Consider the following 25,042-nt stretch of genomic DNA (forward strand, 5'->3'; position numbering starts at 1 on the left):
ACTTCCTTTCAAATATTTTCAGGGCCATCATATCACCTATTAACCTTCTCTTCTCCAGGCTAAACCACCAACTCCCTAAGTCTTCTTCATAGGTTTCATGGTTTCCAGACCTTTCCCATTTTAGTCGCCTCCTTTGGACATGCTCCAGTTTCTCCACATCCTTTTTAAATTGTGGGGCCCAGAACTGGACACAATATTCCAGGTGGGGCCTGACCAGCAGAATAGAATGGCACTATTACTTCTCTTGATCTAGACACTATACTTCTATTGATGCAGCCTAAAATCGCTTGGCCTTTTTGCTGCCCATCACCACTCTTGACTCATGTTCAACTTATGGTCTACTTGACTCCAGATCCTTTCACACATAGTTTCAGAAGGCTGAACTGGAGGACATGTTCCTGGAAAAGGAAGGTGTCTGTCACCCTGATTGTGCTACATTCTGTTATGAATATCTCCAGCCTTTGAGCCCAAGGAAAAGTAATACTGTAATGTCTTTTCAAGGGAAATTGTTTGGGACGTGGCAAAACCAGTGGGAACTGGATAGTATGATACAGAGTGTTCTCGTTTCCCTTGAACTGAGGAGTTTCCAGTCTTAAACAGCAAAGTTAAGCATGATAGGTTTGTCTTTCGGGGGTGCTTGAGAGACTCCTTGCAGCACATAGAAGCCTTTTTGGCATGGGACAAGTGGGATGCCAGGTCCTGGAGGCTCTATTTCGAGGGAAGGAACCAGCAAAACCACCTCTGACTATTTCTTGCCATAGAAAACCTGTGAAAATGGGGTTGTCATAAGTCGGCAGGTGACTTGGATGGACATAACGCACACAGGTGGACACAGGCTTTTGTGAGGCATGTGCGTTGCCCGAAACTGTTGGTCACAAACTGTGGGTTGATCTTTCTATAGGACAGATGGGGTGTCCCTGCTCTGCCTCCTCCAGCTGGTAATTTTTCTTCCCTCTTGGTTGGAAGGTGGTTTGTCTCTCTGTGTGTAATTTACTTTTATGCATGATGGCTGCTTTTCCACCAGTCGCCAGAAGGTGGAAGTCCACAGATCCAACAGTTTTGTCTTAAGCCACAGAGGAAGTACACCGCCCCATTTCAGAAAGGGGCCAAAACTGTTTCAGGCAGACCGGGTCGGGCAACCTATGGCCTGGGCCCCCGGATCCGCCCGCAAGGCCTTGGGACGGCCCCAGCCCGGTCTTGCTGACGATTGCCGCCCCCGCCGCAGCTTCCGCCCGCTCCGGGCGCCATTTTGAGTTCGGCCCCCCAGTTGTCTGAGGGACAGCAACCCGGCCCCCCGGCTCAAAAAGGTTGCCTACCCCTGGGCCGACCATACCTCCCAGCAAACAGACAGAACGTGCCAGTCAACGGGGAGATTTGGGTTGTGGGTTTGGGGTTTGTTTTTTCAAATTTTAGAAGCTTTTTCTTTGGAGGAAAACTTAAGGCGCCTTGACACAATTTCAGATGTTATATAAAACATATATACAGGTATAAATGATACAAATAACATGTTGTTGTTGTGATCTGCCTGCCAGTTGGCCCCCACCCATGGCAACCCTCTATCCTCTACTCTCTGCTCAGGTCCTGTTATTCAGGCAGGAGCAGGTGCATAAATGTACCTTACTTTTGTACATGTACCATATTGGAATTCATTTTCTTAGCCTTGGCTCAACTTCTAATCTTTTAAGGTCAACTTGAATTCTGATCCTGCCCTCTGGGGCATTAGCTACTCCACCTAATTGGTGTCATCTGCAAATTTGATAAGCATGGCCTCATGCCACAGGAATGAACCTACGCAGATCTGAGGAGGATAGTGGGGGTTCGGGGACGTCTTATTCACAGAGTAGATGCAAAGTAAGGATTTGACTCGAGGGCAGCTAACAAGCGACACCTTGGTGCATAGCTTGAGCAATTGGACTACAACTCTGGGAGACCAGAGGTCTTTAAGCAGAGGCTGGATGGCCATCTGTCATGGGGATGCTTGATGGAAATTTCCTGCATGGCAGAATGGGGCTGGAGGATGGCCTTCTTGGGCTCTCTTCCAACTCTACAAGCTATGATTCTATGACCATGGTTCAAAATCCCTGCACAGCCAGGGCACCATGCTTCCTCTATTGCAGCACCAAGCCGTGTACTCATTCCAATTTCTTTTACTCCTGATTTTTAATTATCTGTTATTCACAGATCAGTGTACCTTCTGCCGACCTTCTGAGGTCATCAGAAACACACAATGATTTGGAGGGGCTTCAGATTTTCTTTTGAGAGCCAGGGTTAGCATAGTAGTTTTAAGCGTTGAACTATGACTGAAGCCATGAAACCAAGCACAACTCTCTCAACCTCAGGGGAAGACAATGGCAAACCTCCTCTGAACAAAGTCTTATCAGTTGAACATGAAACTATAATATATATATATATATTAAAGAAGCAGCAGAAAGACGACATTGGAGAATCATATTATATACAGTGGTTACCTCGGGATTACGAAACACCAGGTTACGAATTTTTCGGGATGATACGAATAAATCCCATAGGGATTATTGTTTCGGGTTACGAAAGTTTTTTCGGGTTACGAAAAAAAAACTCCGGCGCTGTTTTTAATGGAGCCGCGGCCGAGCCGTGGCTTTTTCCCCATTAGCACCTATGGCAATCTCGCTTACGAAGGTTTTTCGGGTTACGAATTAGCCCGCGAACGAATTAATTTCGTCACCCGAGGCCACCACTGTACTGTACAATTACAACAGCAAGGTTGCTCTTGCCTGAAATGGAAATTGGCATGGACTTCTACAGATGATGAACCCAAAGCTATGAAAAGAAATGGACGGACTGCCTAGAATAGATTGCATTCAGTGGAATATGACAGACGGCTTGGGAAAAGACTGACTTTTGTGAGGTTTAGTTTTAAAACTCACCTCGCACTTTGTTTGAAGATATAAATGGGGGAGTGAATAAATTATACATTATCAGTACGTGTATGAGAGGAAGGAGGGGAAAAGGTCAGAAAGACTGAACTGTATTGTTTAATAGGCTTCTTCTATATAGAAAAGAGATATTGCACACAAACACTAAGAGAGGGCGAACAAAAGCACTGAGGAAAAGAAGGATAGAAGAATTGTATGAGAATAGAATCTATGTAATAACTATGGACTGGATGTGAAGTCGAAGGCTTTCAGGCCGGGCCAGCTGTGTTTTTTTGGGTTTTTCAGGCCGTTCTAGAAGACTTTGGTGAACTCGGGGGAACAAACTAATCTAGAACATAGCACCGACAGCCCGAAAAACCCACAAGAAACTAAGTTTGGACTATAGTTTGAGAAATAAATGGCCAGAAGAAAGATCACTGGCAGCTTGGCTTTAGCGGCTTCAGTTATCGATGAGGGGAAAATATAGGTTACATTATTTTAATGTCACTGAAGGTGGATCGATGATGATTGAGTCGTAATTTTGTGTAAAATACTATGAAAGGCCGATCGAATACGAAAAGTTGGTTGTTTGTTCGTGGTGGTTTTCTATGTTGTGTCATATCTATATCTACTGGTTTCTATATTATATATATATATAAATCTTTATTATAACATAATATATTATATGTCTTATTTATACATAATAACCTAATAATAAAATACTATATATTAATCTACACCACACCCCACACACACACACATCTATCCTTTAAACAAAACCCCATATAGGCTCGCATTCAGGGTCGCCATAAGCCTAAACAAATGACCTGAAGGCACTTAAACAATAACATATTTTTTGGCCTTACAACTCCCTTCAGCCCCCGCCATGTCTAGTCAGCAATGAGGACGATGGGAGATGCAGTCCCAAAGCTTGGAATGAAGTCAGACTGAGCTCCATTGTCTCTGGCGGGGGAGAGGAAAATGATTAAAACGAGGAGCGGCACATCCTCTCCTTTTCTTCATCCTCACTACTGCTGTCGTCATCACTTATCCGGCCAATCGCGCCGCTGTTGCTAAGGTCAAGCGGGAGAGAAAAAAAGGTCTGCGTGGTACCACGTGACCCCTTCCTTGGCCGCCCCTTTCAGGTGCGCTGAGGAGACGTGAGAGAGAAACGTTCGGTTATGGAATGAGTGACAGGGCTGCCGGCCAATCACAAGCAAGAGTGGGGAGCATCGGCCATTCTTATTGGCTGAGCTACGCGGGGCGTGAGGCGCTGTATTGCATTCTCCTTCACCATTGGCTGAGAGCACCCGAAGGGCGGGGCAAAGCCCAGCTGGCCTCTCCCCCGAAGCAGTGTCTTCTGGGCGTGTTGCAGAGTGCCTCCTCAGTATTCTAGAGGGAGCCCTGGCGCTTTATTGTTGTAATATGAGGATTCCTAAACCAAAGGATTTTCCTCCAGAGAATAGGAGACAGAGCAACGGATGCAAGGTACAAGAAAAGACATTTCAATTAAACATTAGGAAGAGCTTTTTGTCAGTGGGAGACGCTTCCTCAGAATGTGGTGGAGTCTCCTTTTTGGAGGCCTCTAAACAGAGGCTGGATGGCTGTCACAGGGATGCTTTGGTTTCCTACATGGAAGAAAGGAATTAAATCTGATGTCATTTCAGGTCTCTTCCAACTGTATGGTTCTATAAAGTTTATCACATGGGACAGATCCTGTGCAGGAACTTGATTTAAAGTGAGAAAACTCTGCAAAAGCAGGTTGGTTTTTATACGATGTTTGGGGTTAACCCAAACATAAAAACGCAGGTAATTTTTCAGACGATGTTTGCATCAGTGAGAAATAACGCGACATTAATCCGAACACAAAGTCGACAAAACCCGTTCCTTTTTACGTCCAGGAACGTCCCAAAAGTAAAAAGGAGGTTTTTTTTACCTTGCGTTCAGATTAATGTTGCATTATTTCTCACTGACACCAATGCATCTGAAAAACAAACTGTGAAAACAGGTTTTAAAATCATATTTCTGCATGGGATTTAACCAATTTACCTCCGTGTGATAAAGTCCCATGACTTTCCCCCAAGGTTCCATGGGGCTTTTCATGGGCTCCTAGTGCCCTCATTCAATTCTCAAACCCTACACCCCACTGGCTCTCCTGGCTGGCAGCAATGCATTTATTTAATCCAGTGATCCCCAAACTCTGGTCCTCCAGGTATTTGGTACTTCAGCTCCCAGAAGCCTTAGCTGTCTTGGCCAATTGTCTGGTATTCTGGGAGCCAAAGGCGCCAATTTCTAGGACTTTTTAATATAGGAGAAAGGTAAATGGGTGCAGGGAAGGATAAATGATATATAAAACCATGCATGTCAGTATTTACAAGGAAGCTTTTCTCTCATAATACTAGGAACCAGATGCAAGGGAGGACACACAGTGCAGCCAAACAGCTGGAGATCCTGGAAAGAAGATGCTTCATCCCACACAGAAGCAGCCACAGAAAGGTGTGAAGCTTGGAATCTGCCATTGCAAGTTATGCTCAGATTTGCCAATGTGGATAGCTTTGCAGCTATAGAGAATAGGACCTGGAGCAATGGATTCAAACTATCGGAAAAGAGATTACACCTCATCATTAGGAAACACTTCTGGATGGTAAGAGCTGTTTGACAGTGGAACACGCAGCCTTGTGGTGGAGTCTCCTTCTTTGGAGTTTTTTTCAACAGAGGCTGGATGGTCATCTGTCGGTGGTGCTCTGATTGTGGATGCCTGAATGGCAGAATGGGGCTGGAATTGATGGCCCTTGAGGTCTCTTCCCACTCTTACTGTATGATTCTGTGACCAGCAGAGTAGCATGCCTGAGTGCCAGCTGCTGTCAATGGACTCAGCAAGAGAAAGTGGACTCCTTCTTTCCTACTCTTCTTCCAGACACATGCCAAAGGCAGTGTGCTGGAAAGAGAGGCATCTTCTGTAGCTGGTCTGGTCTGGTGTACTCTAAATATTTGGTGTTGTTGGGCAAGAGTGGCAGTGAGAAGGAGCCACCATACCTGGCCTTTCTTCCAAAGTTGGGACCTAAATTCCCATCCACGGCCTCAGACAAAAACAAAAACAAACTCTAAGTGAACCTTAGGCCCTTATCACACAAGCAAAATTTAAAGTTATCCCAGGGTCAACGTGAAGGCAATGCAGGGGCAGTCATGGGGTTTCAAGTTTGTTTATCACATGATGCCAAACACAATCAGGAGTCGTTCCAAGCACAAGTAAGGGTCCTTCCAGGGTTAGGTAAATTTGGGGAAAAATAGGATTTACCTAACCCTGGAATGACCCCCGATTGTGTTTAAGATGGCTCCTGATTGAAACTCCATGATTGCCCCTGCATTGCCTTCACACTGACCCTGGGATAACTTCAAATTTTGCTCATGTGATAAGGGCCCCAGAGGCCTAGTTTTAGAGAGGCAGAGTTTTGCACATTAAGTCCATTTGTCTTTCTAGCATCATAAAGTGCCTTGGCTGCTTTAAAAATAAACTAAAGAGGGCAGCAAAGCAACTGGCAGATTTTGCCTGGTAAGCGTGGCACAGCTGCCGCCCTCGGCCCCAACCCAGCACTGCCACCTGGAGAAATAAGCAACAGAATTATTTTCAGAATACTTTATTTTTTACATACATTTTTGTTTGTTAGCACATGGCTGCCTCAGTTCAGCCCAACCAAACAGGAGTGTGTGCAGAAGGCCTGGGGAACAGAGGGGACGCAGGAGTCACCAGGGAATGGCGCCACCAGTCTCTTGGCAGCCCGGCCTATTTGATGCCTGAGGCTGGAACTGCTGCTTGCCACTAGCTGAAGGCTGGCTTATTGGGGTGACAAGAAGGAAGACAGGCTGGCAGAGACCCACAGAAGTGATCCTGCAGGAGGGACAGGAGACTGCAGAAAAGAAGCATCTCCAGGGTGGCGGAAAGCACGCACAAGCTGCTCCCTCTCCCCCCACTGCTGCCCGGTATATTCTCAAAAGTATTTGGGACTCCACTGCCACAGGACAGGATGCTAGGAGGCCAGCCACAGCCATATTTGATGTGGTCTTGGCTGATACCCAGCTTTCCAGAACCTGCTGTCAGGGAGGCAAGATGGGGATGTAGGAGACAAGTCCAGAGTAAGAGAGCAAACACACCTTTTCAGAGGGGAGCCAGTGGAAAATAGCAGCTCTGTCCAACAGGAATTGCAACAAAACACACCCCACCCACATTTCGCCAAAGGCCATGGAAGGGATTCACGCAGGCCAAGGTGAGATAAAAGGTGGCCGAAGACATAGCAAACTCTGGACCTCTCAGCAAAACCAGACTCTCTCCCCCTCCTTGACACACACACACACACACATACAGACACACACATGGTTGTGCAACTCCTAGTAGAAGGCAGCATCTCCTCTCCTGGTGAAGCTGGTTGGCAGAACAAGGGAAGCTCTGCTCCCCCTGCTCCCTGAAGTGCAACTCTCCCCAAGCATCCATCTGCTGAAACCTGTGCTTCTGACACCCAGCTACCCAGGAATCATAGAGCCAGAAAGTGAAGCAGGAAGGGTATAGCCTCAGCCCTTTCCCTGGACAGAGATAAAGTGCAGAGAGAACCCAGGGAAGGGAATGAGAAAGATGGTGGGCAGAGGGGCAGGAGGACAAAACAAGTGCCCAGTTCCTGGGGTTCCAGGCACCCACAGTGACTGAGCAGGAATGGCAAGAGCTTCTAAGCAGGCAACAAGCAAGAATTGCTATAATGCCCACGCAAGAGTCAGCTCCCCACCCGCAGAAGAGGCCAGAGATTTACGGTGGCCTTCTTAGAGAAGCTGAGCGGACAACACTCCTTCACACACTCCAGGAAACATCCTGAACTCGAACGCATAGCTGCCTTGGTTGCAATTGGCACCATCACACACAGCTGCCAGAGCCCCCAACCCAGTGTAGGGAGGAGATCCCACTGAAGGGCCAGCCCTCCCCAAGCCCATCACCACCTTCCAGGCCAGCAGGTGGGACGAAGGAAATTTTGGGAACATCCCAGCCCCCCCTCCACCCAGCCTGCCTCCCCAGGGTTACTGCAGGTATCGGTAGGCCTTGAAACAGTGGTTGCCGGAGTCCGCCACCACCACGTGTCCATCAGAGGTGAGAGCCAGGCCCTGAGGACCATACAGCGGATCTGCTGTGGTGTTGATATAGGAGAGGAAGGAGCCCGAGCTGTCAAAAACCTGCAACAAGAGGAACAGCAGCCATGAAACCTAAGATGAAGCAGCAGGGACAAGCAGAAGCTATAGCCTGGAGCAACTTGCAATGGTCAGCAAGGACTGCCAACCCCCAGGGTTTTGGCAAGAGCAGAAACAGAATTATTCTCCCACTTCATCTACAATTATACTGGTAAACTGAAGGAAGTTTTAGGAGTCCAAGACACCTGGAAGGCCCGAGTTTCCCTGCCTGTTCCACAGCAGTTTGGAGGAGAAGGAAGCACAGCAGCCCAAAGAGGAGATGCTGCCAAATTGAAGGAACAAAGCTCAACCCCAGGATGCTGTCCTTTATAGCAAGTTTTGCCCCAAAACAGGTAGCCAGGAGGAGGGTGGCAGCAACTTGCCCACACCTGGGAGTGACAGCTGCCCACCAGTACACATCATAAAAGAGGGAGGAGTCCTCCTGGAGCTCAAGCCTGATGCATCTCTCCATGGAAGGTCACCTGTAGTTTGGGCACAGATAACCCTCCAACATACCCAGCTCATTACCCCTCCTCCTCCATGAAGGACAACTCTGCCAAACGTAAATGAGCCAAACTTCCCCAGTCAGCACAACCTAATCCCCTGAATACCTGGATCCGGCTGTTGCCCCAATCTGCCACAATGATATTTCCATTGGAGTCCACAGCCACTCCAGTCGGGGCGTTGAACTGCCCATTACCCTCACCATGGGATCCAAACTTGAAGAGGAATTCTCCATCAGCACTGTACACCTAGGGAAAAAGGCACATACACAATGGACAAGCTGTTGCAGGCCCAGCATTTCTGCCTTGATATTTCTTGCCGTTTGGACTGTAGCATGGGACATCCTGAGTGGCCTGGCTGGCTATCACTTGCCTGAGGCAGCAGCACTCACCATCCCCGTTCCTGCAAGGGATTCTTAGTCTGCCCCTTAATGTGTAAGTGACTGGCATCAGGTGCTAATAGAAAGGCTGCCAACAGCTATAACAAGGTCCCTAATCTTACAAATGGGAGTGCACATAGCCATCTAGGGAGGTCCCAGAAAAAGATGTTCTACGCAATGAGGGTTGGTTCTGCACACTTCTGTGCACTTGGCCACTAAATCTGCCAGTTCTGCTTTGCCTGGGTTCTGTGGGACTTTCCTTTGTCAGCTCAGTCACTTTGTTGTTTCCCTTTAAACAGCCTCCTTAATATTCAGCCATAATTTTTGGCCTTGTCCAAATATTTTTCTGCCACCAGCCTCATGCATCAGCTCGGCCAGTTAGGTCAGCTAGTTTGATCTTAAGTCCTCTGTCATTTCCACGGAGCAGGTCTTCCCATAGCTTTATAACAAATGCTTTTCTCATTGTCACTTGTTTGCATGGGCCCCTCATATGACCAAGTGTTTGTGTCATCAAGGAGGTTCTCCTGTGTCTCAGAATAAAGGAAACATTTAACCCAGACGCACCCAGACCAGTTCTAAGGGGAAAGGGTGCTAGTGTCACTGTTGGTAATTCTGTGGTGCTTTCCTAGCTACAGTATGAAGTTGAGGTGCAACCAGCTTTATACCAGCCCATCTCTTCTGGGTGGCACTGGCTCCCCAACAACAGAGGAAACCCTTCAGCTGGACCTGCTGTGGGGAGTGACCCAGACCCCCTACCAAGCCTGGAAAAGTCGTGCTCTGCTACAGAGCTGTGGTGCTTTTGCCTCCCAGCAGCCAAGACTGAATGGGGCAAGGCCAGTGGAAGGGGAGAGATGGCACAAGCAAAGTATAGAATCATAGAGTTGGAAGAGACCACAAGGGCCATCCAGTCCAACCCCCTGCCATGCAGGAAATCTAAATCAAAGCGTCCCCGACAGATGGCCATCCAGCCTCTGCTAAAAGACCTCCAAGGAGGGAGACTCAACTACACTCCGAGGAAGGAGTGTCTTCCACTGTCAAACATCCTTCTCTGTCAGGAAGTTCCTCCTAATGTTGAGCTGGAATCTCTTTTCCTGCAGCTTGCATCCATTGCTCCGGGTCCTGTTCTCTGGAGCAGCAGAAAACAAGCTTGCTCCATCCTCAATATGACATCCCTTCAAGTATTTAAATAGGGCTATCATATCACCCCTTCTCTTCTCCAGACTAAGCATCCCTAGCTCCCTGAGTCTTTCCTCATAGGGCATGGTTTTCAGACTCTTCACCATTTTAGTTGCCCTCCTTTGGACACGCTCTAGTTTCTCAATGTCCTTTTTGAATTGTGGCGCCCAGAACTGGACACAATATTCTAGGTGGGGCCTGTCCAGAACAGAATAGAATGACACTATTACTTCCCTTGATCTAGACACTATACTTCTATTGATGCAGCCTAAAATCACATTGGCCTTGTTAGCTGCCACATCACACTGTTGACTCATGTTCAACTTGTGTATGCTTCAGGCTGGGCATTGCTGCTGACCCCAATAACTCAGAAGGGCTGCGCTCAGAGGAGCACTTGCAATGTAACAGGACTGCTGGGACAACTGAGCCACTTCCTCACCAGCCCTTGAAAAATACAGCAACTACTTGGCTGGTTGGTGCTGCTTTCTGGGTCTGGCACACCAAAGCTCCTCTTGGCTACATAGGGATTTTATCCTGGAGGACTCACATCCAAACCCTCCCTACAATGGGCACTGGCTGCTGGATGGAGCAAGCTTGGTTTCTGCTGCTCCAGAGACTGGGACATGGAACAGTGGGTTCAAACTACAAGTAAAGAGATTCCACCTAAACATTAGGAAGAATTTCCTGACAGTAAGAGCTGTTCAACAGTGGAAGATGCTGCCTTGGAGTGTGGTGGAGTTTCCTCCTTTGGGGGTCTTTAAACAGAGGCAGGATGGCCATCTGTCACAGGGAGGGCTCTATGTTTTCCTGTATGGTTGAATTGGGTTGGACTCCAGGGCCCTTTTGTTCTCTTCCAACTCTATGATTCTGTAATTCTGGTACATAGGTGTAATGCTGGCAAGAGTGTACTCTGTCCAGTCCTGCCATGGGGGGGGGGGAACATTATCCATAAGTACTCCACCATTCCAGACCAAAAGTGATTGCCCGCACGTGCGCGAACACCTACCTCTTTTCTTCTAGAAAATTCAGTCGAGAATTCAAGAGCAGCCCTTTTGGGTTCTATTGTGAATATCTCCCCTATTCATTCCCCTTTTCACAAGTGGACCCGAAAAAGAGAGCCACAGCCTCACATCCACACTATTACCAAGCCAGGGGAGAGGCTTTCACAGCTTTAATGGATCAACTAGAGTAAATCTTTCCACAGCATCAGTTATGAAGGGAATGCTGACCCAATTCTTTGTGGGTAGGGTGGGGCAGCTCAGTCCTCACCTTCACGGAATGGTTGTGGAAGTCAGTCACCACGATCTCATTCTTGTTGTTGACAGCAACAAAATGTGGTCCTGAGAACAGAAAAGTAGGAGGTTATGAAGCCTTTGCACACCGTGGGTGAGGGATGTGAGGAGGAAGCTACAGGCAGCTGGAAAAGATTCACCCCTTGCTGCTGAGCTTGGCAGTTTGGGACCCCACTGACTGGAAGATCACAAGGAGATTGTAGTGGTTTCTGCCATCATTCTCACAGATCCACTTTTGGGACAGAAGGCCTCCTAGGAAAGTTACAGCAACTTTACACCAAAGGGCAGCATGGGAGCTCTTGCTTGGAGGACTCTGAGCAAGGGGCTGATGGTTATGGTTTGTCCTCCAACCCCACAATCACATGAATATTCCATATAGAGCCAAACAGTGTGACCTAGATGTACTTCCCACCCTGCCATACAGACCCCCAAACACCTCTGTTTTGGGAGGGGTAGGAGATTTAGCCTTTAATTAAGAGAAACAGCTCTCACCGTGGGGCTCTCCACAGTTGCTGGGGTTAGGGGCACAGGGCCCCTGTGGAAGTGGAAAAATCACAAGGAACAAAATCTGGTTTTTTTACCTGAGCAACCGCTTCTTTGGATATCTAGGTTCTCCAGCGTAACTGTATGGTCAACGTCTGCCAGATGTTGCCCATAGAATTGCACTGGAGGATCTACAAATGCCTAGAGAAGTGTTCTTTCTTCTAAATAAATCTTTGGGTCCTCCAACACAATTTCTGGGGGACATTGACGCTGGTGGACCTAGCGATTCCTAAAGAGAACTTATTAAATCAAAGCCGTGAATAATCAAAGCCACAAATGTGGAGGGCCAACTGTAATGGTTTCTCTTCATTTTTTGTGGCACCAGAAAATGCTAGTTTTTCTGCAGCTAAGACTTCTTTAAAAGAAGGAGCTCACTGAGGTTTGCCTGGCTTCCAGCTCAAAGCAAAGAAAGAATGTAAGCTCATTGGGAAACATGGGGCATCAGTCACCCCAGCTTCCTTCACAAAGACTGTCAAGGGAATTGATGGCTCTACAAAGTTTAAAGAAAAACTTAATCTTTCACACTATTACACTCTGCCATTAGTGCACTCAACTTGGGAAATATGATGTCAAGGTCATCCCTCTAGGCTTAATTTTCTTAAATGTCAAAATGGTCCCAAGGGATATAGGATCCAGATTGGGATCAATGCATCTGGCGGAAGGACTGACCCTTTGTTCCAGCTCTTCTTTCCCACTGAAATGGGACCCTTCCTCCCATAGAAGCTACTGTTCACCCCCCACCATCCCTCCAAAGGTGTCATTTGCTGGCCAGGCCCTGGTGATTACAAGTGGAAGATTTTCAAACAGTTGTGTCTCCAGCACATGTGGGCATCTTCATTTACAAGAATTAGTAAACCCCAGAAGAATTAATTACAAAAGTCTGGCAGCAGTTCTCTATCAAGAATGCATGTGTAAAACAACCAGAGAGCAATACTGAATGCGAAAGAGAGAAGGGTAGTGAAAGACCAATGTTAGTATCCACACCAGCTGCCAGAATGTTAATGGAGAAGTGGAAGAAACGGCTCTTCTGGCAACAGGCCCAGGCAACAAAGCAGAAAGCGAGACAAGAGCCTTCCAGATGCCCCAATATCCTGGAGTAGGCAGTGCCCAGGGGTTCTGATTCTGCAGATGGGGCAGCCCCAGAGAAAGTACTCACCAGCCCAGCCCCGGCAGAAGCCAAAGGCATGCAGTAACAAGAGGAAACCTGTCTCTGTATTACCATCAAGGGTACCTGCAAACTGGCGCTCCGATGTGCCACGGCTACCAAACTTGGTCACAAGCTTCCCATTGGATTGGAAGATGAAGACACAGCAAGCTTTGTTGTCCACCACTATGATATGCCCGTTGCGATCCACAGCCACACCCTTCGGGCCCATCAAGCGGCCGGCCCCAATCTTGGTCTAAGAGACAAAATGTCAGCTAAGAACCTCATGGACCCAGCCATTCATGAAGATGAGGTGAACTGGTCCACAAATACATCCTCTGCAGTCCCTCCTCTTAGCACAAATGAATCCAAGGAAGAAAACATTGCTTGCCTATAGACTATATAGGTTTTGAACACAGAAGGATTCAAGAGTAGTTAAACTGTGTAATTAAAAATAATAATAATTGTAAGCCGCTCTGAGAGCCTTTAGGGCTGAAGGGTGGGGTATAAATACTGTAAATAATAATAATAAGAGTAACCTCTGGCAGTGGCAGAAGCAGGGTTTGCAAAGACCTTTCTTTCCCAAACCCTGGAAATGCACTGCAAAATGTCAAACAAGACTGGCCAGGGGCCACCCTGGTGCCCTTCAGACAGGTTGGGCATCCTCCTCTGCCAACTAGAGAATTATAGAAATAATATTCCAATCCATCTGGAGGAGACCAGATTGGAGAAGGAGGAGTAAGCCATATTAAACTAGATGAACCAATCAGGCCAGTCTGAGCAGCTATACGTATTTCCAGGTGTGACCTACAATTAAATAAGAAAAGGTCTGGAGCCAAGCCAGTAAACATGCATTTTGTTCCATTCACATCTTGTACAGTTCCCAAAATAGTTTCCTTCTCTTTTCTCTTGTGTGCTACATGAGTAAGATTAAAACACCTCTCTCTCAGAATTAGGATACCGATAGCACTGTCATGTGGCATCACCCAGTTAAACCAACCAGCAGGCCCTAAAGCGGGCAGCCGTATCCCAAATGCTCCAGAATATCACATATCCATTGGGCATATCTTGTGCTTGGCCTGTGACTGGATTTGCCTGTTGCAATTCATGAGGTCAGTCGGGCTGGCTGGCTGGCTGGCTGGCTGGCATCTGCTGGGGTGGTGTGAGATAGGAAGCTAGTTTGACCCATTGCAGACTGGCTAGAAGCCATCTCTCTCCTGCCCAACCAGTGATTCCTTAGTGCACCGTCCTTGCAACCACCCATATTGCCTCCTGTCTCCTTGGAGCTCTTACCTTGAACTTGCCTTCGGGGGAGAAGATGCTGACCCAGCGATTGTCATAGTCTGCAATGATAATGTCCCCATTGAGGTCCACGGTGACCCCGGTGGGGCGCTGCAGTTGCCCTGGGGAACGGCCCCGCACACCAAAGCGCAGGCGGAACAGCCCCTCATTGGAGAAGATCTGACATGGAAGCAGCAAGAGGGAGAAAGCAAGAGCATCAGAACATGAATCAGGTAGCTGCGGTGCACAGCTGAAAGGGGACAGACAGGTACTCCCTACCTGTACGCACTGGTTATTGCTGTCAGCCACCACAATGCGGCCACTGCTGGAGGTGGAAATGCCCTGCAGATTAGTGAATTCGCCCTTTTCCCGACCCCGACTGCCTGTGAGAAAAGGGTGCATTTCAGCTGAAAGTGGTACAAGAAAACTCACGGCACCTGGCGCTTCAGCCACTCCCACCGCCATCCCCTCTGTCTCGCCTCCATACCGTGGCCCCTTAACTTCCAGCCATCTCAAGGAAATCGCTCTGTGCACTGTCTGATACACAACTGGAGCATTGTTAAGCAGCAGCCACATCCATGACCCAAGGGAAAGTGGCAGATCTCAAGGGTGTCTCCAAGTGCAGCAAGCCAACCTCTTCCCTATCTCCTACAGCTCACTTGCACCACCACCCTTGCGCCTTCCCCAGACTGACCGACTCGGAAGATGAGCTCATCCTCAATGGGGTTCTCTTTCTTTTTGCCACTGCTGTACATGCTGGAGGGTCGGCGCACGGCTTTTTGGCGGATGTGGCCACTGCTGGGGGACTTGACGCGGCGCTTGACATCATCTGGGGAGGGAGGCACATCAGAGGCCTTGACAGCCTTGACACGGAAGGGGCTGCCTCGGATCGGCTGCCCATAGAGTTGGATGGAGAGGAGGTGGTCCCCCTCATGTCGCGGTGTATAGAGCAGTTCATATGTGCCATTCTTGTTGTCTAGCACTTCGTGGTCCATGGCAGAGCCATCAGGTGCCACCACCTCTGCCTGAAGGCAGGCGCTTCCGCTGCGCACCAGCTCACCATCCTTATCCTTGGTAGTAATGGTGAGTGAGGCAGCCTGACCCACCACAGCATGACGGAGCCCTTCCCCTGTGGCCACTGTCTTGTGGGCAATGGCACTAGTAGTAAGCAGCACACCCAGGTTGAGGATGGACTTGCGCACACCCTCTGTCTCCACCACATAGTCCACCTGGGCATTCTCGTGGGGCTGCTCAGGGAACTCGCGACTTGCCAGCTCACTCAGCCTCTCACTCATCTGTTTCTTCACCAATAGCACCTCTGTCTCCGAGCCATGGTCCAGCGCCTGCTCTGTGAAGCTGCAGCTACTGAGGATATTCTCCTGGCCTTGACGCAAAGTGTCCAGCTGGGCTTGCAGCACCTGTGGGCGAGAGAATGACCTGGTAGAGCCACCATCTCTGCTGGACAGCAAGCACTCCTGGCTAGTTTGGGGCAGCAGTGGCAGAACATGTCAGCTGCCATGTGAAGAGCTGCCAGCACCAGCACAGCGAACCTTCTGACTCAGGCATAGGCCATGCAGACCAGAAAGGCACCATAGTCCCTCTGCCCACTCAGGAAGCTCATTGCCTGGGATCCCCAAGGCCTTCAGATCTGCTCTTTTGCTGCTGTTGCTGAGGCTTAAGTGGGTTTGCTCCCTGTAACCTGCAATGCCCCACATGCAGGTCCCAAGCCTCCTGCCTCCTACTAAGGTTCAGCTCCCTACATTTTCATAAATTATAGAGTTGGGAGAGACCAGAAGATCCAGCCACTCCCACCCTATTCTGCCATTCAGGAAGATCCTATCAAAGGACTCCTGAGAGATAGCCATCCAACCTGTTTAAAAACCTTCAGAGAAGGAGACTCCGCCACAATCTCCGAGGGAGTGTGTTCCACTGTCGAACAGCCCTTACTCTCAGGAAGTACCTCCTAATGTTGAGGTGGAATCTCCTTTCCTGTACTTTGAATCCATTGCTCCGGGTCCTATTTTCTGGAGCAGCAGAAAGCAAGCTCCCTCCCTCCTCAATATGAACATCATTTAAAATATTTAAACATAGCTATCATGTCACCTCTTGCCCTCCTCTTTCTTAGGCTAAACAAGCCCAGCTCTCTTAAGTTGCTCCTCATAGGGCTTGATTTCCAGACTCTTCACCATTTTAGTTGCCCTCTGAACACACTCAGTTTATCAACATCCTTTTTGAATTGTGGTGCCCAGAACTGGACTCAGTATTATTCCAGGTGAGGCCTAACCAAAGCAGAATATAGTGGCACTATTACTTCCCTCGATCTAGACAGCATGCTCCTACTGATGCAGCCTAGAATCGCACTGGCTTTTTTAGCTGCTGCCTCACACTGTTGACCCATGTTCAGCTTATGATCCACTAAGACTCCTACATCCTTGTTGCATGTACTGTTTTCAAGTCAGGTATGTCCCATTCTATAACTGAGCCTTACTTTTCTTTCCTGCTTAAGTGTAATACCTTACATTTCTCCCAGATGAAATTAATTTTGTTAGTTTTGGCTGAACTCTCTAATCTGTTATGATCATTTTGAAGTCTGATCCTGTCCTCTGGGGTATTAGCTAGCCCTCCTAATCTAATGTCATTTGCAAATTTGATAATAATGCCCTCTATGCCATGGACACGAATGCCAGCAGTGTTCTGGAGTGGAAGAGGATGAGTCCACAACTTTCAAAGTCCAGCAAGGACTCCATACAGCTGGATGTATGTTCAGCCAGCAAGCAAAAGAAAACCAAAGGAGAAGTAGGTCACTAACCGGCTGGAAAAACTGGGAAGATGAAGGCAGCCCTGGAACTTGGAACCTGGTTATTATCTGGTAGCTACAACTGTATTTCTTCTAAGGCTGCAATCTGACAACAACCCAGTTGCAGTCACTTTGAGCCACAAGGTGGCCAGAGTGCAACTGCAGCCACATTATGGGACATCGCCGGATCTCTGGGATATGGCTCCTCCCCAGAAGGAGCTGGATGGAAAGGATCGTCACTACAAGGAGGCCAGATCCCCTCCCTCTGAAGCACAGCTTCCAGCCAGTCCTTATTTAAACAGCAGAATGCATCAGATGATCTGAATCAAATGGGGATGACGTGGAGCCTCTCTTGGAACAAACCAATCAAATTAAACAGCAGTCACTGAGGTTGGAAAGCAGCCGCTTGTGGGTTCTTAAGAAATCCATTTCTGGAACCAATAAACTGTAAATGGTATTGTGGAAACTATGCTAGAGAAATCTTCCTTATTTTGGCTACCTTCCAACAACATTGTTTTTTACAAGAGCCCCCAAGATGGTAGAGGATCAAGCAGTGTCCATTGCAAGAGGACTCGCTCCATCCTCCCACTCACCCTGTGTTCCTTGCCTTCAAGGGGATCATTAGGAAAGCAACTGAGAAAACTGGTGAAATCAAAATGCATTATTTGAATCTGTGATGTGACCACATCTGGAATACTGGATACAATAGTTTCTCATAACACAACTCAGAGAAATGATCAGCTGAGCTAAATGGTGGGAGACCAATGGCAGATAAAAGACTAGCTTCTTCACACAACACCTATTTAAACTATTCAGCACTTCCTTAAGATATAAGGCCAGCAGGCTAGACAGTTTTAAAAGGAGATAAGACACAGTGATTATTTCCTATAATATTCTTTCCCTTCATTTAGAAACTACAGTCCTATTGATGCAGCAAAGAATCGTATTGGCTTTTTTAGCTGTCACATCACACTGCACTCATTTTCAGTTTGTGGTCCACTAAGACTCCTAGATCCCTTTTGCATGCACTTTAGTCAAGCCAGGTGTCACCCATACTATATCTGTGCATTTCATTTTTCTGCCGAACGGTATTACCTTACATTTCTCCCTGTTGAAATTCAACAGGACAAGACAGATCATTTTAGGTTCATGAAGAGAGAGAAGTTGGTTGCCTAGTTGGAGTAACAGCAGCTTGAAACCCTTTCAACATTTCTGACCATGGGATTTCACTTAGTCTGCAAAGACTATAAAGTCCAATACATTCCTCACTAGCTTGCAGTCAGATTCATTGTACAAAAGCAACAAGGGGATCAGCTAATTTGGATGTGATCCTAACCAACAGAGATCAACTGGTCAGTGGGGTGAAAATAGTGAAATCTTTAAATGGGAATGACTATGCCCTCTTCAAATTTGTTATACAGATGAAAGGGGAACCCAAACATAGAGTGAATGACACAAACTGATTTTAGTAAGCTTAGGGAAAGACAAGGTGAAATTCCATGGTCAGAAATGCTCAAGGGGAAGGGAATTCATGGTGCATGGGAGCTTCTTGTATCAAAGGCACAGTTGCAAACACTTCAAGAAGGAAAAAAAGTTGGAGGTGTCTAAAGAAACCAAGATGGATGGATAAAGAACTTTCAGATGAGCTGAGATTTAAAAGAGACAAGTATAAGAAGTGGAAGAAGGGGGAAACTATCAAAGAGGAATGCAAACGAATAGCCAGTTCTGTGCACCACATTTCAAGAAGGATATGTACAAGCTAAAACACATCCAGAGAAAGGCGACCAAAGTGATCTGGAAACCTGAGGGTGTTGGATTTGTTTAGCCTGGAGAAGACGGAGGTGAAATGATAGCCATCTTTAAACATCTGAAAGGATGTCATGTAGAACATGGAGCAAACTTGTTTTCTGGTGCTCCAGAGGATAGGACACAAACCCTGATGGGTTGGAGTTAGAAGAAAAGAGATTCCTCCTAAACTTTAGGAAGAAGTTTTTTTACTGCAATAGCTGTTTGACAGTGGCATAGACCACCTTGGAGAGTAGCGTTCTCTTCTTCTTCTAACTGCAGTTACTATAAAACAAGAAACAGGGTGGAAAGGAGCACACAAACAGGGGAGTGAACAGTCCTACAGCTCAATTTTCATTTCCAGAAAAACAAGATTGGAGGATTGTCTGAATATTGAACTTTCCCAAAATCCTGATGTCTCAAAAATGATGTGTTGCAGCACAGAAAAGGCACATAAGGAGCAACAGAAACCAACAGAGATGGACTTGTCCCCCGCCCCATCCTTTGCAAGACTAGAAGAAAAGGTCTGGAACTGTTTGGCTTAAGAAGAAAGTTTTGGGAGGGTAGCATAACACACAACAGAATACTATAAAAGGATATTTGCAATATTATCCCAAGATGTGGAACTTGGTGGCCAAGGTGCCTTTCCTGGCCTTAAAATGGTGCTGGTGGACAAATGTCCAGGTAATGATTCATTTTCAGTCGTGATCATCCAGTGGAGCCTCCATATTCCAAAAGCAGTCTACTTCTAAATGCAACGTGTTGATGGGCAGGTACAAGAAGACCCAATGTCATGTTTTCCTCAATTTTTCCCAAAGCAGTAGGCTACCCATGACTCGAAACGATGTACTGGACCATACGCTGGTCCACTGTGGCAAGTCGTATGTTTTTTTTAGAGGCTTTATTTCAAAGAACACTTCAAGCTGACAGCAAAAGGTTTTGGGAGCACCAGGCAGATGGAGTTGAAAGCAAGAGGACCATCTTCTTCTTCCCCACCCCTAGTTTCCAAATGACTGAGGGCACGAAACATAAAATCATAGAGTTGGAAGAGACCTCAAGGGCCATCCGGTCCAGTGCCGTGCCTTGCCTTGCAGGAACACAAAATGCTGACTAGAGAAAATTTCTCTGTTGGGTATGAAAAGCGAGGACTTTTCCCACCAGCACCGAGGGACTTACCTTCTGCTTCGCTCCACAGAGGGCCTCCAGGTCCCGGACTAGCAGCCCTTTCCTCTGGTGGAGAGCCTTCTCCAGCTCAGCAAAGGTGCTTCCGATTTCAGCCACAGCATCATTCTTGCGCTCCACTAGCTGCTGGCTAATATCAGACACCAGCCCAATAGCTGCAGTCAGTTGGGGCAGCCTGAAAGAGCAGAAGAGAGCCTTGGTACGGTAGCCCCGTATCCTCTGGACTTCAGCACAGCAGTCCTCCTCTCCAGCACTCTCACAGCTCTTTGGTTGCTGTGGTACCACCCACCCCACCCACCACTGGGCCAGGGCCATACCTGCTCTTGATGGCGTCCAACTGCTGCCGCAGAGAAGCCTTGTGCTGCTCCACCACATCCCGCAAGGGGACGGTCATGTGTTCTCGGTGCTCAGCGGCTGTGCATTCGTGGCACATGGCTGTCTCGCAGGACTCACAGTAGTACTCCATCATCTGGGGAGAGAAGTGGCATGTTGGCTCCCACATCCTGGCTGTGGGTCAGCCGACCCTGGACAGACCAGGGGCCAGGAGGGAGAGCCCTCCCTCCTTGCCACCTGCCCTCTCTGCCAAGTTGCTACAGCTACTACTCAGGGGCCAAGCAGCCTTGTTACCAAAGCCAGTGTTCACCAGTGGCAGCATCTTCAGGCCCAGAGGAACAGCTGGCAGGAAAAGGAGAGGACCCAAGCCTCATGGGTTCCAGAGCTCCATGACCACCTGGGCTTGCAATATCCATCTGGCCTGGAATTTAGAGCAGCTCTGCACATTCTTCTGCATTTTCCTGGGACCCCCAGTGGCTCTATCCAGAGATGTTAGTCTGTCATCCCTCAACTGAGCATCCTCCTCCTTCTTAACGCTGATGGAGTACACTCACCTTGCCTTCATGGTTGGGGCAGGAGAGTGGTTTGCCAGGCACAGCGCTGACTGAGTCCAGCATGGCAGCAGCAGCATCCTCATGGCTGGCACTGTCGGGCTGGCGCTGAAGTACCTCCATGAGGTTGGTGATGAAGAAGTTGTTCTGGAGAGCAGCCACACCCTTCTCTGGGAGGATGGAGGTCTGGCGACACACGGGGCAGGAGAGGGTCAGGCTCTGGGGCGGGATATAATTCTGGAGACACCTGGGGGGGCAGAGCAGGCAAGACAAGATGGGAGGGTCAGGTGGCCTAGTGCCCATTCCAGGGGGAGTGAGCATGGAGGACTTACATGGGGAAGAAGGAACGGAGACAAAGCCGGGGGATAGCTGGGCAGGCAGAGGACGGGAAATGGAGGCAGCCTTACCAATGAAGGGAAAAGGAGAGAGAGGGATGGGAAAGGGGAGACAGACATGGAAGTGAGATGGCCCCACAGCTGGGCAGGGGCAGAGAATAGTGGACACAGGCACTGAGCACCGTTCTGCATGCCCCAGTGCAGAATCATCCTGGAGGGCCAGGTACCCAAAGCAACCCTGTCTGGCATCTCTCCCAGCTGCCCTGTTGCCAACAGGTACCACCCAGAAACCCTTTTTCCAGATGTGGGTCCTTTCTTTCCCTGCATTCACAGCTTTAGATTTCCAGCTGGAGGGTGGCAGGGCAAGCACTCCAGGCCTTCAGAGGCAGAGGAAGCAAACACCCTTTGGCCCACCTCCATCCTCTGCCCTAACGTCCAGCCTCACCCAACACTTCTTTGGCCCTCACACTGCAGGGTCTACTCCAACACAAGGTGGACCCCATCCTACCCCTCACAATAGCTGGCGACCTCTCTAGGCCCTGAATGTCACAAGCAGGTGCAAGTGGCCATAGCAATTGCAGCAGAGCTGGATGATGCTGGCTCTTCTTCCAAGTACGAAGCAGGAGGGAAGCTGGTTCCAATACCTCTTGCTCCACACTGGCCGTCCTCCCTGCCTCAGTCCCTGAGTCATCATCCTCACCCTCTGCGCATCCGCCGCAGCCGCCACTGCCTCCAGTGAGGTCACTGCTTTGGCTGCCAAGGCAGGTGGTTCTCCGGGGAACCACTCCATCTGCAAAGTTGCACTGGTGCCTAATGCTGAACACAGTATCCAGTACCAGCCAAAAGTCTGTGCAAGCAGACAGTGCTTGCCAAGCATGTCCAGAGGTGGTCAACCAAAATGATGAAGGGTCTGGAAGGCATACCCTATGAGGAGAGACTTAGGGAGCTGGGTACACTTAGCCTGGAGAAGAGAGGGTTAAGAGGTGATGAGATAGCTCTGTTTAAATACTTGAATGGGGTGTCATATTGAGGATGAAGCATGCTTGTTTTCTGCTGCTCCAGAGATTAGGACATGAAGCAATGAATGGAAGCTACAGGAAAAGAGATTCCACCTCAACATTAGAAAGAACTTTCTGAGGGTAAGAGCTGTTCTACAGTGGAAGACTGCTTCAGAAAGTGCTGGAATCTCCTTCTTTGGGGGCTGTTTTTAAACAGAGGCTGGATGGCCATCTGTCACTGGGAGGGCTTGGATAGTGCCATCCTGCATGGCAGAAGGGGGCTTTGCTGGATGGCTATTGGATTCTTTCCAGCTCTATGATACTATGACTCTATGAGTGCCAGCCATCACCATCCATCCCCAAGGTGAGGAAATGTTGAAGGAGCTAGGCATACTTCCAGGGCTGCCACAGGGAAAAAAGCAGGCTTGTTCTCTGCTGTCCCTGAAGATAGGACTAGCTCTAATGGTTTGAGGTTACAGGACAGTAGATTCCAACTGACTGTTAGGAGGAACTTCTTGACAGTCAGAGCAGTTGGGCAATGGAGCCAATTGCCTAGAGATGTGACAGGGTCTCCTTCTCTGGACATCTTAAAAAGGAGGCTGGACAGTTGTCTGCTAGGTATGCTCTTAGCTGGAGATCCTACACTGAATGGGTGGTTGGATCCCCTTCCAACTCTATGATACTATGGTAAGGCAGGTGGTCTTCCAACCTCGCTAGGTTCCCCTTACCCTTGTTCTTACACTTGGAATGGTAAGGAACAAGGGCCATGTGGGGGAAGAATCCTAAAAGCTCATTTACACAGCCTTCTGTAACGCCTTCCTCCCAGTTGCCAAATCCTAGAGGGTTCAGCTCCTCGTTGTTTGTAAGTGAGGAGCAGCAAAGGAGGAATCGGATTAACATGGAGTCATCATTGTGGCCAGGTAAACAAGCCAAGAAAGTCAACAAGCCCTGGTCCCTCCCCAAAATGTGTTGTAAAGCAAAATGCACCTGGATTGTATTCACATTGCACTAAGATTCCACTTGGACTGCCATGTCTCTCTCATCCCGGAGCATCCTGGGCTTTGCAGTTATGAGGAGTACTTAAAATTCTCAGCCAGGGAGCTCTAGTGCCTCACCAAAGTACCAGTCCCAGGGATCCACAGGATGAAAAAGCCATGGCAATTGAAGTAGAATTGTAATGTTCTAATTGTGTATGAATATACCTCGGATAATGAAGCAGAATCATAGAATCATAGAGTTGGAAGAGACCCCAAGGGCCATCCAGTCCAACCCCATTCTGCCATGCAGGAAATCCAAATCAAAGCATCCCCAACAGATGGCCATCCAGCCTCTGCTTAAAGACCTCCAAAGAAGGAGACTCCACTACACTCCAAGGAATGAGTTTGTTCCACTGTCAAACAGCCCTTACTCTCAGGAAGTTCTTCCTAATGTTCAGGTGGAATCTCTTTTCCTGCAGCTTGCATCCATTGTTCTGGGTCCTGTTCTCTGGAGCAGCAGAAAACAAGCTTGCTCCCTCCTCAATATGACATCCTTTCAAATATATAAACAGGGCTATCATATCACCTCTTAACCTTCTCTTCTCCAGGCTAAACATCCCCAGCTCCCTAAGTCGTTCCTCATAGGGCATGGTTTCCAGACCTTTCACCATTTTAGTCGCCCTCCTCTGGACACAAGGCTCCAGTTTCTCAATGTCCTTTTTGAATTGTGGTGCCCAGAATTGGACACAATATTCCAGGTGGGGCCTGACCAAAGCAGAATAAAGGGCACTATTACTTCTCTTGATCTAGACACTATACTTTTATTGATGCAGCCTAGAATTGCATTGGCCTTTTTAGCTGCTGCATCACAGTGTTGACTCATGTTCAACTTATGGTCTACTTGGATTCCCAGATCCCTTTCACATGTACTTTCATTCAGCCAGGTGTCCCCCATAATCCTATATCTGTGCATTTCATTTTTCTGCCCTAAGTGCAGTACCTGACATTTCTCTGTGTTGAACTTCATTTTGTTAGCTTTGGCCCAGCTTTCTAGAAAGTAGATGCATTCCTGGACATTACTTGGTACCAGAGGCAGAAATGCAAGGATATAACAGGAATAGAAGGCATGCCATCCTCCAAAGCTGTGAGAGAGTGGCTTGCCCAGGGTCACCCAGTGGTTTTCCATGGTCATGCTGAGATTTGAACCCTGGTCTCTAGAGTCATAGTTCAACACTCAAACCACTACACCACACTGGCTCTCACCTCCCCATAGAAAACCCCTGGAGAACCACAGTGGTGGATTGTGCCAAGAATGTGACCTAGTCCAACGCCTTGTTTCTTCCTGTATGGTCACTTCTGTTCCAGCCAAACAGGAAACAGTTTCACACACACACACACCAACAACAAATCCAGAAAGAATGCTGGGGGCTTTATTGCTACTCTGCCCAAATTTCTGGATATCCCCCCAGGACACACTGACCTTGGGTCAGGCACATATACCCCCCTCTCTCACAGAGTTGCAATAGGGATTTGCAATAGGCATCCCACTTTGAGTTCTCTTGGTATCCACTGGGGTTTGGTTCCAGGACCCCCCATGGATACCAAAATCCATGGATGCTCCAGTCCCATTACGTACAGTGGGGAGGTAGTGGTGATAATAGTA

The 25,042-nt window shown here is 48.2% G+C and overlaps 3 protein-coding genes across 5 annotated transcripts in view; 1 reads left to right on the plus strand and 2 right to left on the minus strand.

Annotated features, from left to right (window-relative positions):
- Positions 1-25,042, minus strand: part of FHIP1B (FHF complex subunit HOOK interacting protein 1B) — a 620,510-nt gene that overhangs the window by 238,123 nt on the left and 357,345 nt on the right. The gene's annotated exons all lie outside the window — the stretch shown is intronic.
- CCKBR (cholecystokinin B receptor) overlaps positions 1-25,042 on the plus strand; it is a 540,140-nt gene that overhangs the window by 144,940 nt on the left and 370,158 nt on the right.
- TRIM3 (tripartite motif containing 3) overlaps positions 6,523-25,042 on the minus strand; it is a 27,609-nt gene continuing 9,089 nt past the window's right edge. For 2 of the 3 annotated variants that reach the window (XM_042460244.1, XM_042460245.1), the window contains exons 3-12: positions 21,073-21,316; positions 20,503-20,654; positions 20,180-20,360; positions 15,116-15,839; positions 14,701-14,804; positions 14,434-14,601; positions 13,216-13,396; positions 11,431-11,501; positions 8,714-8,854; positions 6,523-8,108 (exon numbers count right to left, since the gene is read on the minus strand). In XM_042460244.1, the coding sequence (XP_042316178.1) occupies positions 7,956-8,108; positions 8,714-8,854; positions 11,431-11,501; positions 13,216-13,396; positions 14,434-14,601; positions 14,701-14,804; positions 15,116-15,839; positions 20,180-20,360; positions 20,503-20,654; positions 21,073-21,316 (2,119 nt within the window). In that variant the 3' untranslated portion in view covers positions 6,523-7,955. The remainder of the gene's footprint in view (positions 8,109-8,713; positions 8,855-11,430; positions 11,502-13,215; positions 13,397-14,433; positions 14,602-14,700; positions 14,805-15,115; positions 15,840-20,179; positions 20,361-20,502; positions 20,655-21,072; positions 21,317-25,042) is intronic. The other variant, XM_042460246.1, reaches the window with a different exon arrangement.

This window comes from Sceloporus undulatus, chromosome 3 (genome assembly GCF_019175285.1).
Source record: "Sceloporus undulatus isolate JIND9_A2432 ecotype Alabama chromosome 3, SceUnd_v1.1, whole genome shotgun sequence".
Classification (NCBI taxonomy): Eukaryota; Metazoa; Chordata; class Lepidosauria; order Squamata; family Phrynosomatidae; genus Sceloporus; species Sceloporus undulatus.